Below are 16858 nucleotides of genomic sequence, written 5' to 3'. Positions count from 1 at the left end.
TCCAACCGCAAATAACTCCAATAAAAAGATTACCTATATTTTCTCTAATATCTGAAATTGCTCTAAACAAATTACATTGGAATTATTGCTAATTATTTTTAAATCGGTGGCAATCTCGTTTCATTAGTTGCATTCTAGCGTAGAGTAGAAAGGATACGTGCACATGAAAGAATAAAACCAACGCTTATCTTTAATTGGCATTAATTTCGTCATGCATACACAGGAGCGTCCTTAGCACAAGAGAAAATCTCGTTTTTAGGACGTACAATATAATTATTATAGATATAATTAAATATTAAAGAAGCTAAAAATGTTACTATATGATAATCGTTTAATCATACGATTAAATATTTTATAGTGGCTATAAATATATTTAATAATATTAGAAACATATTGGTAACCCAGCCAACACACTTAGCATTTATGATGACAGGTAAAATATATAGTACAGACCTACATATTTTCTTCGTTAACATATTTTAATTTTTGCAAAGTGTATAACATTAAACAAAATGATGTTTCCATTATTAAAGTTGATAGTAAGTAAAGTAATTAACATAACCAAATATATTATGTTGCTAATATAAATATTTGTGAAATGATAAGAGTAAAATCAATAAACAGTGAATATCCATAGATTTCAAACCACAAAAATTCGCATGCAAACATATTTAATTAAGTGTGACAATATATTTAAAAATTAATTTTTACTTTAAGATTAAAATATTTGAATCAAGTTTATATGATGTAAAAATATAAAAATAAATATATAGTTACACAACGATAACATTCATTGACAGTGACAAATATCTTAAAATAATTAGTATGCAACCATCTAAACCAATTTCAGTTGAACAGTGATCTCTTGTGATGGTTACATTTATTTTACACATTACGAGGCTGGCTGCGTAAACATCTGAATGATGATACATACAAACCACAATTAGATTTCTAAAATAAAATGAATGTTTGATTCATTTCCCACAACGATATATTTAACGTTTCCTAGTTCTATCGTGATACTACTGACTTAAATATCGAGCCTGCCGCTGATTTTTAAATTTATCTAATAATTACACTCGCGCGACTGATTAATAATCACACTACACTGCTTTTTTAGAACAATAAAAAACTAACAATTACATTGTATTACCGAGAATAATTAACAATAATATATTAGGTATTTCTTTATTGCAAGAAGGTCATTAGAAAATTGGCGATCCTCTGTTTCTAACTGAAATTATAGGATAAAGAGAAACAAAACATTAGACATATTGAGAAAACTGGTTTCTTTTACTGCCATTAAAAATTCATTCTTATTTATTATTTCAATGCACTTTAAAAGCTTCAGTTTATATTAATATTCATTTACTACAACAATGTATGATTAATATTCTGAAAGTTTAATAGACACAGTAGGAGTTGCAATATATGGTATACAAATATGAAAGGATAGAAAACCCACCCATACCTTTGAAAGAATTATAAGAACTCTTATGTACACAATTCATGAATCAATTTATTGCATTGTTAATGACAATAAACTTCTCATTGATTTCTAAATACTTTTTAAATCATGTCTGATTTAACTGAACAAACCCCATTAGTCATCATATAAGTTGCATTAATGTCACACTTAATTTATAAATCTAATGAATTCTTCACCACATATTAGTCAAAAACAGGAAATTGTATACTTACGGTTCAGCTTCGATACTTTTTAGTTTAGCAACATAGTTTGAAGGAATGTAGCCTTCCTGCCTTGTCCTTTTGCTCTTTGCTAGCCACCAGTCACCCTGGGTATCGTTCAATATTTCTAATAGTTCACCTTTGCGAAAACTTAGATCCTCATCAGTCCTTGCATCATAGTCATATAAAGCAACAAACATGCGAGTGTTCGGTTGCTCTGGTTCTGGACTGACCACTGCTGGTCTTGCTACTTCTGATGGAGGTGAAGTAGGTATTGGATTAACTGGTTGGATACTATCTTCTATAACTACAGGCCTTTCTTTATTTCTTTCCTGTCTATCGGTGGTAGATGGGTTACTAAAACAATTTCCCATTTTCTAGTAGGCTTGGACATTCAACTGTCACAACAAAAAAACATCACAAACACTTTTCGATATTGTTTTAACATAAAATACGAATCGTCACGGTAATGAAGCAAAAGGGGCAGATAGGAAAACAAAAACAATTCACTTATACATCTTTTCAACAACCTCGAAACATGAACGAAAATGAAGTTAGGGAACGGCTAAATTTAGTAACTTTCACTTGTCATATGTCGCGCCCAGACTACTATTGGCTATTCTGATTCATTCATAAATTTAGGAATTTATTTAAGGAGTTAAACTGTTCACCATAAAATATATCATTCAGTTGTTCGATATAGTAATAAAATGGGTGCAAAGTACTACAATTGAAAGTAATAAAAATCTAATTGAAATATCATTATATTATATTGGCAACTATTTTAAATGACAGTTAACGAACTGGTTAACCTTAAAAGTTGCTTCAACGTTATTGTCAGAGTGACTTTTAACTTGTGTGATATCTTAAAAGAAATTTTGTCCGTTTGTTAATTGTAATAATCGATTTTGTACTTTTATAAGAATATCTGTAGCTAGTCTCTAATTAAATAAACATGCCAGTATATAAAGGTAAGTGAAAAAATCTATTATTTCTGTCATAACTTGAGATCAAATAGCGGCGAATGCTTTTTAATGTAAAACATTGAATATTTTTTACTTGTGCCTTTCAGTTAAAGTTAAATGGGGCAAAGACACATTTCCCGTAGAGGTTAATACAGATGATTCTCCCGTTCTCTTCAAAGCACAAATTTTTACTCTAACAGGTGTACTACCAGAAAGACAAAAGGTCATGATAAAAGGAGTGACACTGAAAGATGACGACTGGACCAACTTTAAACTTAAAGATGTAATATTTTCGTAATTAGTACAGCATGGTATGCTTTATAACAATTAACTTATTTTAGAATGCAACACTTTTATTGATGGGTAGCAAAGAGGAAGATTTGCCAAAAGAACCAGTAGAAAAGACTGTATTTGTTGAAGATATGAATGAATCAGAATTAGCAACAGCTGTAAGAATTTTGTATGATATTTGATACATTGTTTCTTATTAACAGATATTTTAGTATGATTTACCAGCAGGCTTGAAAAATCTAGGCAATACTTGTTACTTAAATGCAACAGTTCAGTGTTTAAAGACAGTTCCGGAACTAAAAGAAGCAATACAATCTTATCAGGAAGGTACATGTTTCTTAAATATATCAAGGTAACTTTTCTAAGCATATATAATTGACTTTTTAGGATCAGCTGTAGTAGCTGGTGCACCGATTCCAGATGCTATAACATCTGCTTTAAAGGATCTTTTTTCACTCATGGATAAAGAAACTACTACAGTGCCAGTTAGGTTGCTACGTGTTCTTCATATGGGATTTCCAAGGTTTGCTGAACAAAGCGAGCATGGAGGATATGCTCAGCAAGTATGTTGGTAGTTAGTTTTTGCATTGTTATTTTATTGTATTTATTTTAGGATGCTAATGAAGTTTGGACAGAATTGGTAAGGATGCTACAACAAAAATTACCACCTAAAATTGAAAATGGCTCTAATTCTGGGAAGTATAAGTGAGTACTTATAGTGAATATTTTTAAAGTTCTTAATTTTATTTGTTAATATTAGATCTATTATTGATCAGTATTTTGGTGGTACATTTGATGTAGAGTTGAAATGCGATGAAACAGAAGAAGAATCTATAACTCATAGTAATGAACAGTTTTTACAATTAAGCTGTTTTATATCACAAGAATTGAGATACATGCACTCAGGATTAAAATCTGTAGGTTTTGTTGAAAATTTGATTGTTTCATTATTACTTATGTCATATATTTGTAGAAAATGCAAGAAAAAATTACAAAGAAATCTCTTACATTAGATAGGGATGCTGTATACACAAAGACGGTATACAAAAACATAACATTGCCTAACAATATTTTCATGTAAACAATTCATCTATATTTTAGTCGAAAATTAGCAGATTACCAGCATATTTGACAATACAATTTGTGCGGTTTTATTTTAAGGAAAAGGAATCTATAAATGCAAAAATACTAAAAGATGTAAAGTTTCCAATGGAATTTGATGCTTTTGATCTATGCACTCCTAAACTTCAGGAAAAATTATCTGATGCAAGAAACAAATTTAAAGTAGGTTTAGGCTTTAATTATATTAATTGTTGAATGTATCATTTTTGTGTTCATTCAGGAGTGGGAAGATGCCCAAATAGGAGTTGTGAAGGAAAAGAACAAGGGTGATTGTAATAAGCAGGATGAAAAGAAATATGCACCATATTCTTTCGAAGATGGTAAACAGTAACATGTTTTATAATAGTATGTCCACTTTAACAATGATTTTTGAACAGATTTAGGTAGCAATAATAGTGGATACTATACTCTGCAGGCTGTGCTAACACATAAAGGTCGTTCCTCATCTAGTGGTCATTATGTGGGTTGGATACGTCTCTCTGGAGACAAGTGGGTTAAATGTGATGATGATGAAGTTTCACCAGTTACTATGGAGGAAATCTTAAGACTCTCGGGAGGAGGTCAGTCCACTCGATTTTAATAATTGGATTCTTTATTTTGTATTTTATATTTACAGGAGACTGGCACTGCGCCTATGTACTTCTCTATGGACCCAGACTTCTTGAAATTACTCAAAAAGATGAAAAGATGGTAACAGAATAGCTTGTCAAAGTTCAATTTTCTTTTTATATTGTCAAAAGCTCTTGAATATACCCATTATAATTAAAGTGGCTTCTGTTAATTTATATTATATCTGTTAAAGTAAATTATAAGCAATTGGGTATAGAAAAATAGTATTTTTATTAAAAGCACATTGTTACCTCTAATTGAGATTAATTACTGGCAGTGTTAATTATTGATAAATGTGTGTTTTCTATAAAATCATCACGGAAGATCGCTACAATTATGCATATCAGCTATTATAAGTATAATTGCGATAAAGTGGTTTTACAGTATAATAATAATGAACCACATGTTGCAAAATTAGTGGAAAATCCTAATAAGAAGTCTTACTGAATTTGTTGTATTCACGAAAGGTTGCCACTTGTTAAAAATGCAGCAATCTTAAATATCATAGCAATACAATGCAATACAGCACCTCAAATAAATGTTGAAAGGATTCTCTAATATCAAAAGACATTTGAAATAATAATGTATCATACTTTTACCATTTTTTTAAAACTCAAATGTATATATTTTCTTACCGAAATATTGATTTTATTATTAAAATTATTAACGGCCAGTTCGACAAAAAAAGTGAGAATTATTGAATGAAGTCTGCGATAACGTTAGTATTCAGTCCGGTAGAGGATTCTTTAATAGTTAATTCATATCTGTTAAATTACACTAAAAAGTAAAATACAAATACATTTCTTTGATAAAATGCGTTCATATTGAGAATAAAACATCTAGTTGACCCTGGAACAAACGGTTGAAAGAAGTTTGAGTAAACACTTTTATGATTTCAAAAAAGCTATGAGAAGAAAATTTAGATAAATATTGCATTAACTTTTTCTTAAAATGTGAATGTGTTTTGTACGTACTAAAGTTTGGATATGTTATTATTTCTGGAGAGATTGATAGTGATATGAAATCTTAATTTCGGTTAAATACTCAAAAAAAGTTTATAACGGAGATAATAGTTAAGTATCAATACTCTCTTTCGTTAAGTTTCTTTAAGTTTAATACTTGTCTTTTGTAAACTAGATGCTATAGTGTATATGTTATCAACTCTCAAATATTGTAGCGTACTCTTTTTCAGGACACTTTCTATGACCTTTACTTATGTATTTTTTTGTGATTGTTCGTTAGTCGACATCACTACAGACTCTTTTGACGAATTTACTCACTCGACAAACCACTGTAATCTGCATCTCTGGATTTGTTCACAGCCAGTGTAATCTTCAAACAGTCTCCAAATATCGTGGCCATTTGAAAAATTTATAAAACAAGCCGAAATAAGTAGTGACATTCTAGTAGGCCTCTTTTTCTAATTTAAAATTTTGGTGGACCTCCTGTTTTAATTTTCATTATTAATAAAGAACTCAGAATATAACAAATAAGACCTCTTATTATAAAAATAAAAGTACTTCTGTACCTATGATTGTGGCTAATTAAAACTGCAAAATCATTCTGTATATTGGAATTTTTTATTCGAAATGAAAAATGGAATGAGTCACACAATTTCTTAACACATACAAATAAATTAGATTAAAGGAATTCGGCAGGGGCCAAGAAAAACCGTAATTGCCACGTTTTCTCTTATTTGGCGCCATCTCAAAGTTCTGTCTAATAATTATACAATAATACAAATACAGTGTGTGTAAATATTGTGAACAACTACTCCCTGATTGTCAGCTAAAGTAAATTGTTAAAGAGAGAACGACTAGAGCTATAATTTGGCAGTTATTCAGAGTCAAATCAAATCAACACAGTAGATACAATTTTCAAATAATGGTAATAAAGGATTACGCTTAGGACACACTGTACGGGTAAACTTTAAGTGTATTGCATCAGTATAATCTCCAAAGATAATGGAAAAAGCTGCGTTTCTCTAATATGTCTCAGATGGCAGTATATGTTGGATTTATGCCATTTTTTTGTAGTACACTTAAGTTTGTCCCCTAAAAATTCAGCAGTTCCAAAAGTATTAATACACTTCCTGGAGTTATCATTAGATACAAAACATTTTCGTTACTGCTTTCGTTAATAACATGCAAATACAGTTTTTATATTTTTCTTATATATTTTTTTTTTGTGAAAATCTCCAATCCAAAAGGCCGTATATCAGCTAAGTATATGAGAACAGTAAAATAACTAGAACAAAGTTAAATCATTATAGTACACTATATACAGGGTGTTGCTGATTTGAACGAGTGATATAAACTGAGACGTTACGGAAAAAAACATTTTTCACCGTTCTATGTGAAACTACGAGTACATTTAGGTGGGAATCAGTTTTTTTTTATTAAACCCTCTTGCAAAAAACTAATTCTATGATCGTTATCTAAAAATTATAAAAAATATTGTACTATATTCGTCAAATATCGTTTCTAACTAAACTTTTTCTGGTTTTAAAGTACACTACTCGTCTTCGGGTAAATATCTTAGATCTGCGTCGTCGACAAACGAAAAGCTTAATGTATTTTATGATATGGCTACTCCTATTACCTAGTATCTCAAAAGAAATTGCTTCAAATATATCAGATTCGTTTCTCTCAACTGCCTCTTGAAAAAATATTATATATAAAATGCTCAGTCTGATATTTTAATAAAAGTAATACTTTAGTAATATAAGTTTGCATTTAAATGACATTGACACCACAAACAAAAACTTCTATTTTTCTTAAAAATAAATAAAACCAAGTAAAACAAAAACATAATGATGTTATTCATTGAACAAAAAAATTGTCCCATAACTATAAATATTTCATTCATTACGTTATTTATGCTGGGTTCACACTTAACTCTAAGGAATATTTTGTAAGATTTGTGGGTAATTAGAATTATTTTTCAAACAAAACATCTATAGAGCTATGTTCTTTTTACACCTTTGTCAAGAAAAATGTGTTGAACATTCATAATTGACAAATATCAAAAAAACTTTGTCCATTATTGTATTTAAATGACCTTAATTCAATGTGCACACACTGAAATAATGTTCTATTGTTGCCAGATTAGTTGAATTGTCGAAAATGATGAAATATACCTGAATACCAAAACATTTCAGTTGTATAGACCCAGCATTAAACGTGGTCAATATTGAGGCGCTGAAAGAACCGATCTGTATCCTGTGATAAGGGGAAATATTGTCATTTTTCTCTTAAGATATTTACCTCCAAAGAAACAATTCTTATGCTCCTACGCTCCTAAGATGTTAAGTCTTCAATATCGAATGAGAACATTCACTAAACATTATCAGGAAAAAACGTTTTCCGCTATCATGCTAACCTATACGGATCCGAACTCTTTGAAGAACACGGTTGGACATCGTCGACGTTTACCGTTTGTTTTTTGGACACGGGCAGGGCGACGATGGCCTGTTGGATGCTACCTGTATTCGCGATGACGGGCTTGTAGTTGTGCATGGTTTGGTTGGACGCTTTGTGCTCTGGTGTGATATCGGGTGTTAGATGACGTTCTTGTAAGTTTAACGTGGGATCTTCGCCTACTGGTTCGTAAAACGTGGTTCGACACCGCTGTACGAGGCTGATAATGGCTGATTCTATACAGCACACGTACCCTAGGCTCTGCAATTTTAAATGCCGATTCATTTAAATAAGGTAGTTATTTTTTACTTGATATTCATTATATTAGTATCAGGAATTAATTATTATTCTGGCTCTACGACACAGTTATCATGGTAAGAGGCGTATCTCTGTCTAAGGTTATAGAAAAAGTATAAGTAGAGGTCAACAAGATCTACAAATGGACTAGGGACTAGAAAATACAGCTTAATAGCTCCAAATTTGTCCATATTAATTTTACGTTGCGGCGAAATGACAAAAACCTAATTATATCACTTGACGGATATCCGAGTTCTCAAACAGAATCAGCTCAGTACCTAGGTGGTAGGTTAAATTTAAAACATCATGTTAGACAAAAAGGAGAGCAGATTAGACTCAAAGTCAAGCAACTGTATTGGTTAATCGGAAGACACTCTCAACTTGATCTAAAATCAAAAAGATTAGTTTATCAGTTAATCTTATATATCAATAAAGTCAATTTGGGCCTATGGGGTTGTACTAAAACATCAATCCAACGCACCCAAAACAAAGTTCTACGATTAATTACCAATGCTTATCGCTACATAACCAACGAAGAACTGCACGATGACCTCGAAATCAAATGGATACATGAAGTGATCCAAGATGTCGCCTTAAAAAATGAAAAAAGGTTGCTAAATCACAGCGAAGTGGAAGCAATACAGCTACTGGACAACACGGAGAAAATCAGAAGATGGAAGAGAACCAAACAACACGAACTTGTTTAGTGTACAACTGAATTCTTAACTTTAGCTGCTTAAGTAGATTAGTTTTATTTAATCTGGGAAATGCATACTTCAATCACTTCATTCAATAGTTCAATCACAATATTTTACGTTACGATGTTAGTAGCATTGGTAGTACAAAGAGATGACTTTACATTGTGTTACTCACTTCACTCAGACCGTTAAAGTGACTGAGTCTTTTATTACACCACCCTTTGATGACCTGAAATCGCTGAGCTTGAGATTATTCGACTTTGGTTACGATATTGATGGTTCTCCGAGATTAACTATTTACTAGGTTCATCATACCATTTCATGTACATATTTGTTTTAATCATTTTTTTGGTGTGTTGGTGATGGTTGTTGTGCCTATTTGGGATATATCATAATTTATAGGTATTTGTCCTTTTGTAAAAAAATATGTCCGCCGTTTTTACCCTCAATATTTTATTTAATGAGAAAAGCTTGAAAAAGCTAGGTAAGCTTTTTTGTGGCATATTATTGTGTTGTGCGTTCTTGAGTGATTGCTATATATTAGTTGTTCATTTACAAAGTTCTTCCATAAAATATTCTCCCAGAGTAGGTTCGCCACATTGCACTTCCACACTGATCATTACTTATTTGAATTTACTTTCGCGAAGTGAAATCCCTAGAGAAAATTCGTGTATATATTTCAATTTCATCTTGATTTACTTTTTTCTTTATTTTTTGGCTTGAAACCGGGAAGCGGAATCCTGTTATGGATACCTGGTCGGGGAAACCCTCAGGAATAAGCGAGTTGGACTGGTTATATGGAGACCCCCTCTGGGCTACCCACTAAACCCCACTCTATCAGCTGATCCAATGACCCTAACTGATATTTCTTACTGTTACTAAAGAGGGTGCCCTTAACTGGTAACACCGTTAAGAGGCACAAGGGCCAGGCAAGCACATGGCGAAACAAACTTCCTTCAACAATCATTCATCAATTAGACACCAGATTGTGAATATTTGATGTTGATATGCAATAGGACAGAAAGTGTCTTAAACTAATTTTTCACATCAAATCGATTAAATTAGACTTAGCACATCTTTAAGCTCTTTTAAGCCTAATGTGCAAGCCTCGGAAAGGGTGGTCTACGTGAACCGCTTCCTAGTTGAAATATTTAAAGCAATTTCCGTGGTAATAATGTTAATTTTAGATCTCTCCCTATGTAAAGGCTTTTCAGCTGTCCTCTGCAAGTTCTTTATATATTTGAACTGGGTTTATGTTTTATAATGTTCTCATTTCAGTGTCCGCAAACTTTTCTTGACTATTCCAGATGTTGTTGACTTTATCACTGATAACAAAATCACCACTTTTAAACCGTTGACACCAAATTTGACGTCATCTCTATAACTAATTACGAATATCGCATGGCTTTCGGAAACGGATTTCTTTAAAACAAATAGGAAATAACAGTCAAGTTTTAAATTAACACTGTACGAAATACTAACAATGGCGGATAAAATATCTTCCAATAAAAAAAGGCATTAAAAATAAATAATTCCTGATCCTATAAAATATATTTAGTACTTACCCCAGTTACTAACAATTGATGATGTGTCCATTTAGGGACCCATACAAAGGCCTCTGATGAGAATATCATATGGAATATCAATGATGAAGCTAGGAGGAACAACACACTAAGACTTACGTACAAATATGCATTCTAAAAAAATAATTTTAGGACACATGTTGGCGTTGTATTTTCCCGTCTATTAATACACTTACCACTTTGCCCCAATTAAAGGGAAACAAATATACTGTGTGTGAAATATCAAGAAACAGCAATAGGCACGTTACAAATAGGCTTAACAGTGTGACGAACATCATAAATCTGATACGACCAACTAGAGGCAACATAAACAGGCCCACTTTTACTGTTCCAGATGTACAGAGGCATGCCAGACAAGCTATTGTTGTAGCCTGAAATAACAATATATGGGGACAAACAAATAAATGTTAACATTTACTTACCAATAGAAGAAACCTCAGGAAACCTGTAGCGGTTTTCAGGTGTGCGTAATCACAATAAATAATTACTCCGGAATATAGAGAAAGATCAGGAGAAACGGCTCTCCTGCGATAATGTGAATGAGAATCCCATGAGTTAACTGTACCCAAGGGTGAGTCACAGTCGCCGCTACCGCACTCGGCACTTAAGGCTCCAGTCCGGCTCCCCGCTATCTCAAAATCCTGTAACACATACAGCATGCCATCCGAGGCTCCCTGTAAACAGCGAACGCGGCACATACAAGAAGCGTGTAGTAAAAAAGAGCTTGAGTGACGTCACAATTAAAATAAAATTCTAGCAAATGACCATCTACATACATGTAAGATGCCTACATATGAGAAGAGGTTGAACAAAAATACAACTATAAATAAATAAAAAGGTTTATTAACAAAATAAAAATAAAAACTTTCATGCAAATATAAAGCACACTATCACACTCTCTTGAGAATGTCTACCTGAATTTCTTCAGGCTTATAGTTTGTCGGCTCCAGGTCTCTAATGTCTTCCAGCAGAAATTCAATTTCGTCAGGGCTGTAAAGAAGATCTGATACCGAATTGATGTATCGCCCTGGCTCAGACTGCATGTCACTCCAACATTAATATTGAGGCACTGCCCCTTTCCAATCCATTTTTTCCCTTCTACAAAAATATTCTGTAAAATTATACCCCCAAGTCAACAGTCAAAACAGCTTCAACAATAATCAAACAAAACAAAAAGAAAATATATATATTCTAACCTGTAAAACACTCCAACATATACACATCCCAATTACAAGCCAGTTTCAAATATACACCTGAAAAAAGTTATATATTTATCTAGGAAGAAAATATACTACTGATCTGCTGATACATATTTATGTAGCTATCCTTCAACCATGTCTTGACCTAAAAAGCTATTCATTGCATAGTTATTAAATTACCAAAAATATAGTGGAAGTAAAGCTCTGCAAATTCTCCTGCAAATCATACGAAATATCCTTTCTTATCATTTGAAAAGAATTTCTTTTTAGACATTGTTTAAAATAAAAAAGTAGATAGGCGGACGCCAATTTACTGCCATGTTTTTTGAGATACTGCTAAGGCAATTTCAATTTAGTTTCTGTTTATAGAACTATGACGAAAATACATTTTTTAAATATGCAAATGTATTGAAAGCTTATCAAAAAGAGTGTAATGTTAATTATTCAGAACTAAATTCTTTTAATAATAACAACACTTTATATGAATAATGTTTGTCTATTAACATTTTTGAATCGAATAAGTTTGAAATTTCGCTTTGCCAATAAAAATAGCTTAGAATCAGCTGACAGAATAAGTGACACTGACATTTACATTTTTTAGGTTAAGTTTACTTTTGTGTATGAAAATATTTAATAAAATATTAACAACTATATATTATAAAATATATAATAATGTCTGACAAGGATTTTGCTCCTCTGAGCGCGGCTTGTGTGCGTGCTCTAAGTGATAAACTGTATGAAAAAAGAAAAGCTGCTGCCTTAGAAATAGAAAAGTTTGTGAGTAAACATTTAATTTTTTATTATTTTAAATTGTTTTTTTAGAATGGTAAAAGAATTTGCGGCTGTAAATAACACAGGACAGATTAAACGATTGTTGAAAGTCTTAGGTCAAGATTTTGGTCAATCTCCCAATCCTCATGCAAAAAAGGGTGGATTAATAGGTCTAGCTGCAATTGCAATAGCTCTTGGAAAAGTATGTATTTTTATACATGATATGTATATAATTGTATATATGAATTTTGAAGGAAACTGATGGTTATACTGATGAATTAATAAAACCTATTTTGGGTTGTTTATCTGATCAAGACTTACGTGTTAAATATTATGCCTGTGAGGCATTATACAATGTTGTTAAAGTATCTAGAGGGTCTGTTTTACCACATTTTTCATCAATATTTAATGCCTTAAGTAAAATTGCGACAGATTCTGAACAGAATATTAAAAATGCTTCTGAATTATTGGACCGTTTATTGAAGGTGATTTTTTTAAATATTTTCATTTTACTTTATTATTAAAAGTGATGTTACTTGACTGTTAGGATATTGTTGCTGAAAGTACAACCTTTGATTTGGATGGATTCATTCCACTTTTAAGGGAAAGGATTTATACTAAAAATGCTTTTTCAAGACATTTCATAATATCTTGGATATCAGTACTGCACACTGAGCCTACCTTGGATTTGATTAGCTATTTACCAGAAATCTTAGATGGTTTATTCAGAATATTAGAAGACACAAATGTAGAAATAAAGAAGACATGTGAAACAACACTAGGTGAATTTTTACGTAGTATCAAAAGTGATCCTTCTAAAGCAAACTTTGGTGCAATGATTAACATTTTAATCAATCATGCTCAGGAAAAAAATGATGAATTAGTTCAGGTAGACATAATGAAGGTAAATAGAAATATTAGGCTTATTTTTGTAACTTTATAGTTCACAGCAATTACATGGATCAAAGAATTTGTTCAGCTATCCGGACCAGGAATGTTGCCTTATATGTCAGGAATTTTTACAGCCATTTTACCATGCCTGTCATATGAAGCTGAAGCACGGAGAAGTATCCTTCAATTTTTTTCATATGGTGTACATTAATCTTCTAGTAATCACACTAACTTTATCTGTAGATATAGTATATATTAATAGTGGGTGAAATTGGTGTTTAATTAATGGATTAAAACCAGATATTTTGTCAGGGTATATGGTGCTTTCTAGTAGATAACAAATAATAACATCAGCTTATAAATTTATTCTGCTGCAACAACTTTTTAATATCCAATTAATACTCATACATGATATTTTCCTTAATTTAGCTACAGATATTAAAGAAACAGCGACAGCAGTAAATTTTACACTGATGAAGCTCATCGCCCTACAGGATGAAAATGAAACAAACCAGAATCATCAAGAAGTCCGTCAAAGTGGTGAGTTTTGTCATGCTATAATATAAAAACTTGAAATATTCTTATTTTTAGATTTTGATGACAGTATATCTCATGAGATCAATTTAAAATCTGTTGTGGACGTCCTTACACAGTATCTTGTACATAATTCGATTCAGACCAAAGTCGCTGTATTGAAATGGATATATGACTTATATACCAAGCTTCCAAGCAAGGTATAATTGTAATAGTCACAAATACATGTTCGTTGATTTTTTGTTTTGTTTTCTAGATGGTTGATTATATAGATATATTATTTCCTGCTTTACAAAAAACCTTATCGGACGGATCGGATCAAGTTGTGCAGCAGTGTTTAGTAGTTATAGCTGAGGTTATATCATCACCAAAAGCAGCAAATTTAGGCGCCAAAGATAACACTTATTATAATAAGTTCATTGTTAGCCTCCTTACGTCGTTTAGTACCGATAAAAGACTGTTGGACGAACGAGGATCTTTCATTATTAGGTACTTAGTTACCTTCATCTGGAATTATTTGTGTAAATTTATTTTTTAGACAACTTTGCTTGTTACTTAATGCGGAAGATATTTATAAGACTTTAGCTGATATTTTGCTAAATGATCCAAATCTTAAATTTGCAAGTCTTATGGTTGATCATTTGAATATGATATTACTAACTTCATCAGAACTGTTGGAGCTCAGGAATAGATTAAAAGATTTATCGGATGAGGTGAGCTAATTATATATATATATAATTCTTAATGAAAATTTTGCAATATGTGACGGTGACAAAATTTCGTAACAGATACAGTCATTTTCAAATAAGTTTAGATGTTGCCGTGGTTTAGTTGGTATAGCATTCATATAATCTATATGAGATCGCGAGTTCAACTTTTTTTCGTTGCTAGTCAGTTGGTGTGAATTGAATGCCACAGGAATATTTAGCAAGATCTACTAGTATGTAGAAACGATCGAGAATATCAACTACGATATTCTCAGCCAATTAAGACAAAATTGAATAAAACATGTACTAAACGCCTTGTTTTCTCAGATGTATATTTTAGAGTTGGCAAATTGGACAGATATGCAGACAAAAGAACAACAAGCATATTTTATAATCACTAGCTTTGCGAAAATAAATATATGAGAAGCGTTCGTCTTTTTTCAGACTCAGCTGTAGTATGATAAAGTTTTTCTTTTTTTTTTGTTTCAGTCTGATAGGAATTTGTTTTTATGCCTGTACAAAACGTGGTGCCACAATCCCGTTGCAACTGTGGCTTTGTGTTTACTTACTCAGAGTTACAGGCATGTCTGTGATCTCATAAAGTTATTGTATCCTTTTTGAAAAATATTACAATGATTACAAGAATTAAATGATGTATGAGTTTTCCTTAAGTATAATTCTTAGTGGAACAATTGAAGTAACAGTGGATTTCTTAATGGAAATCGATAAGCTAGTACAACTGATTGAATCTCCTATATTTGCTTGTAAGTTCATGTTATATTTTTACAAATTAAGTTTGACAATGAGCATAATCATTTTAGACTTAAGATTGGAACTGCTAGAAGTGCCCTGTGATACATATTTAGTTAGAGCCCTCTACGGACTTTTGATGTTATTACCTCAGACTGAAGCCTTTATTACCCTTAAAACTAGATTAAGCTGTATACCTAGCTTACATCTGAATAATTCAGATGCGTGAGTATATTCGGCATGTTTAGGTTAGTAGGTGTTTTATTTTTGTCGTTTTTTTATTACAGTTTTATTGAAATGAAATCGGGCAAGCCTGACATCGATTTTCCGGAGCTGTTGAAACATTTCTCTGGAGTACAAGAGAAGCATAAAGAATTTAAGAAAGCCAGTCGTACAAAGGAACTTCTGTCGTTTGATAGGGACGGACCCACTGATGACACGTAAACCAGCAGTCGCTAAAGTACAATGTGGTCAACCGCAATTAGTATTTTTTGTAAGGGAATAATCGCATTCCACTAGTTACCTTAATTATTGTATATACACTAGTATTATATAAATCAGTCTAAGACGATTTTATATATTTATATAACCTTTGTATCTACGCAATCTTGTTCGTTGTTTTGTTCTGTGTTGGTAATGTGAGGTTTGACGAAATTGTTGTTTTCGGACGTGTGTACCAATAAAAGTTTGTTTAAATTATTATGCCTATGTTTAAAATACTCTAAAATAAATTGTTTTATATATTTTGCTTAAACCCTCATAGAGGAATTCTCTATGAAACTTACTCTATGGGAATAATTAGTCTAAGAAATATTTATCAAAAATAATGTTTATTCTATCCAAATACATTTTTTCACGTATTTACTGTTCACAAAAAATACTTGTGTAAATTTATTATTTTGTCTGACGGAGCCTTCAACTGAAACTATATACATTCAAAATAATAGTGAACTTACGTTATCACAAAGTATTGCCTATCGCATTTTATTCTGATACTTTCAAGCGCGTAACCGAATCAGCCTACCAAATTCGCCTGGTTGTCAAACGTTTGCAAAATTCTTCAAAATATTAGTGATAATAATAACAGGTTATAAACTGTTACGCTTTACTTGTTTGTAAAGTATACGATGTACTATAATAGTCTGTACTATATCGTTAAAATACATTATATTTTATAACAATTTTTGTTTCATTATTTCATTTGAATTAAAATATTGTTATCAAACCAAAATTAACTAAAACTCAAACGTTTTGGCGTTATAAATTTAGATAACGTGAGTTCATTGTTTTGTTGAACATATCTATATCTATTGTTTTATTAGATTTAAATATA

The 16858-nt window shown here is 31.6% G+C and overlaps 4 protein-coding genes across 16 annotated transcripts in view; 2 read left to right on the top strand and 2 right to left on the bottom strand.

The window, feature by feature from the left end:
* The window catches only part of Src42A (Tyrosine-protein kinase Src42A), a 125528-nt gene extending 123126 nt beyond the window's left edge, over positions 1-2402 (bottom strand). Inside the window, exon 1 of the mRNA XM_076402921.1 lies at positions 1702-2402. Coding sequence (XP_076259036.1) covers positions 1702-2063 — 362 coding nt within the window. The 5' untranslated portion in view covers positions 2064-2402. The remainder of the gene's footprint in view (positions 1-1701) is intronic.
* Usp14 (Ubiquitin specific protease 14) lies at positions 2293-4898 on the top strand. The gene is made up of 12 exons (XM_076402922.1): positions 2293-2660; positions 2762-2937; positions 2996-3103; positions 3158-3272; positions 3333-3508; positions 3559-3650; positions 3706-3862; positions 3919-3984; positions 4047-4229; positions 4288-4387; positions 4445-4627; positions 4684-4898. The coding sequence occupies exons 1-12, from the start codon at positions 2645-2647 to the stop codon at positions 4767-4769; spliced, it is 1458 nt and encodes a 485-aa protein (XP_076259037.1). The 5' UTR covers positions 2293-2644; the 3' UTR covers positions 4770-4898.
* A 1339-nt stretch (positions 4899-6237) lies between these two features.
* On the bottom strand, positions 6238-12207 carry LOC143196097 (uncharacterized). 8 transcript variants are annotated; one of them, XM_076403693.1, is made up of 7 exons: positions 11983-12207; positions 11870-11926; positions 11588-11771; positions 11096-11347; positions 10850-11044; positions 10656-10787; positions 6238-8356 (listed from the first exon to the last, which is right to left on the bottom strand). In XM_076403693.1, the coding sequence occupies exons 3-7, from the start codon at positions 11714-11716 to the stop codon at positions 8048-8050; spliced, it is 1017 nt and encodes a 338-aa protein (XP_076259808.1). In that variant the 5' UTR covers positions 11717-11771; positions 11870-11926; positions 11983-12207; the 3' UTR covers positions 6238-8047. The 8 variants fall into 8 exon arrangements, 7 of the variants coding, with proteins under 7 accessions (XP_076259808.1, XP_076259811.1, XP_076259815.1 ...); XM_076403696.1 differs by having other exon boundaries at positions 11588-11784; positions 11983-12204; XM_076403700.1 differs by having other exon boundaries at positions 11096-11314; positions 11588-11784; positions 11983-12204.
* A 237-nt stretch (positions 12208-12444) lies between these two features.
* Positions 12445-16224, top strand: LOC143196096 (protein VAC14 homolog). 6 transcript variants are annotated; one of them, XM_076403692.1, is made up of 13 exons: positions 12445-12645; positions 12695-12845; positions 12898-13128; positions 13191-13532; positions 13587-13710; positions 13970-14071; positions 14126-14268; positions 14325-14557; positions 14607-14781; positions 15265-15383; positions 15460-15539; positions 15597-15750; positions 15813-16224. In XM_076403692.1, exons 1-13 carry the CDS (start codon positions 12545-12547, stop codon positions 15967-15969), a joined length of 2112 nt encoding a protein of 703 aa, XP_076259807.1. In that variant the 5' UTR covers positions 12445-12544; the 3' UTR covers positions 15970-16224. The 6 variants fall into 6 exon arrangements, with proteins under 6 accessions (XP_076259807.1, XP_076259806.1, XP_076259805.1 ...); XM_076403691.1 differs by having other exon boundaries at positions 12455-12645; positions 13970-14074; XM_076403690.1 differs by having other exon boundaries at positions 12455-12645; positions 13964-14071.
* Positions 16225-16858: the final 634 nt, after the last annotated feature.

This window comes from Rhynchophorus ferrugineus, unplaced genomic scaffold (genome assembly GCF_030347505.1).
Source record: "Rhynchophorus ferrugineus isolate W39M unplaced genomic scaffold, kcgeb_rfMv2 rfM4, whole genome shotgun sequence".
Classification (NCBI taxonomy): domain Eukaryota; kingdom Metazoa; phylum Arthropoda; class Insecta; order Coleoptera; family Curculionidae; genus Rhynchophorus; species Rhynchophorus ferrugineus.
This window is presented reverse-complemented; position numbering and strand designations above follow the sequence as displayed.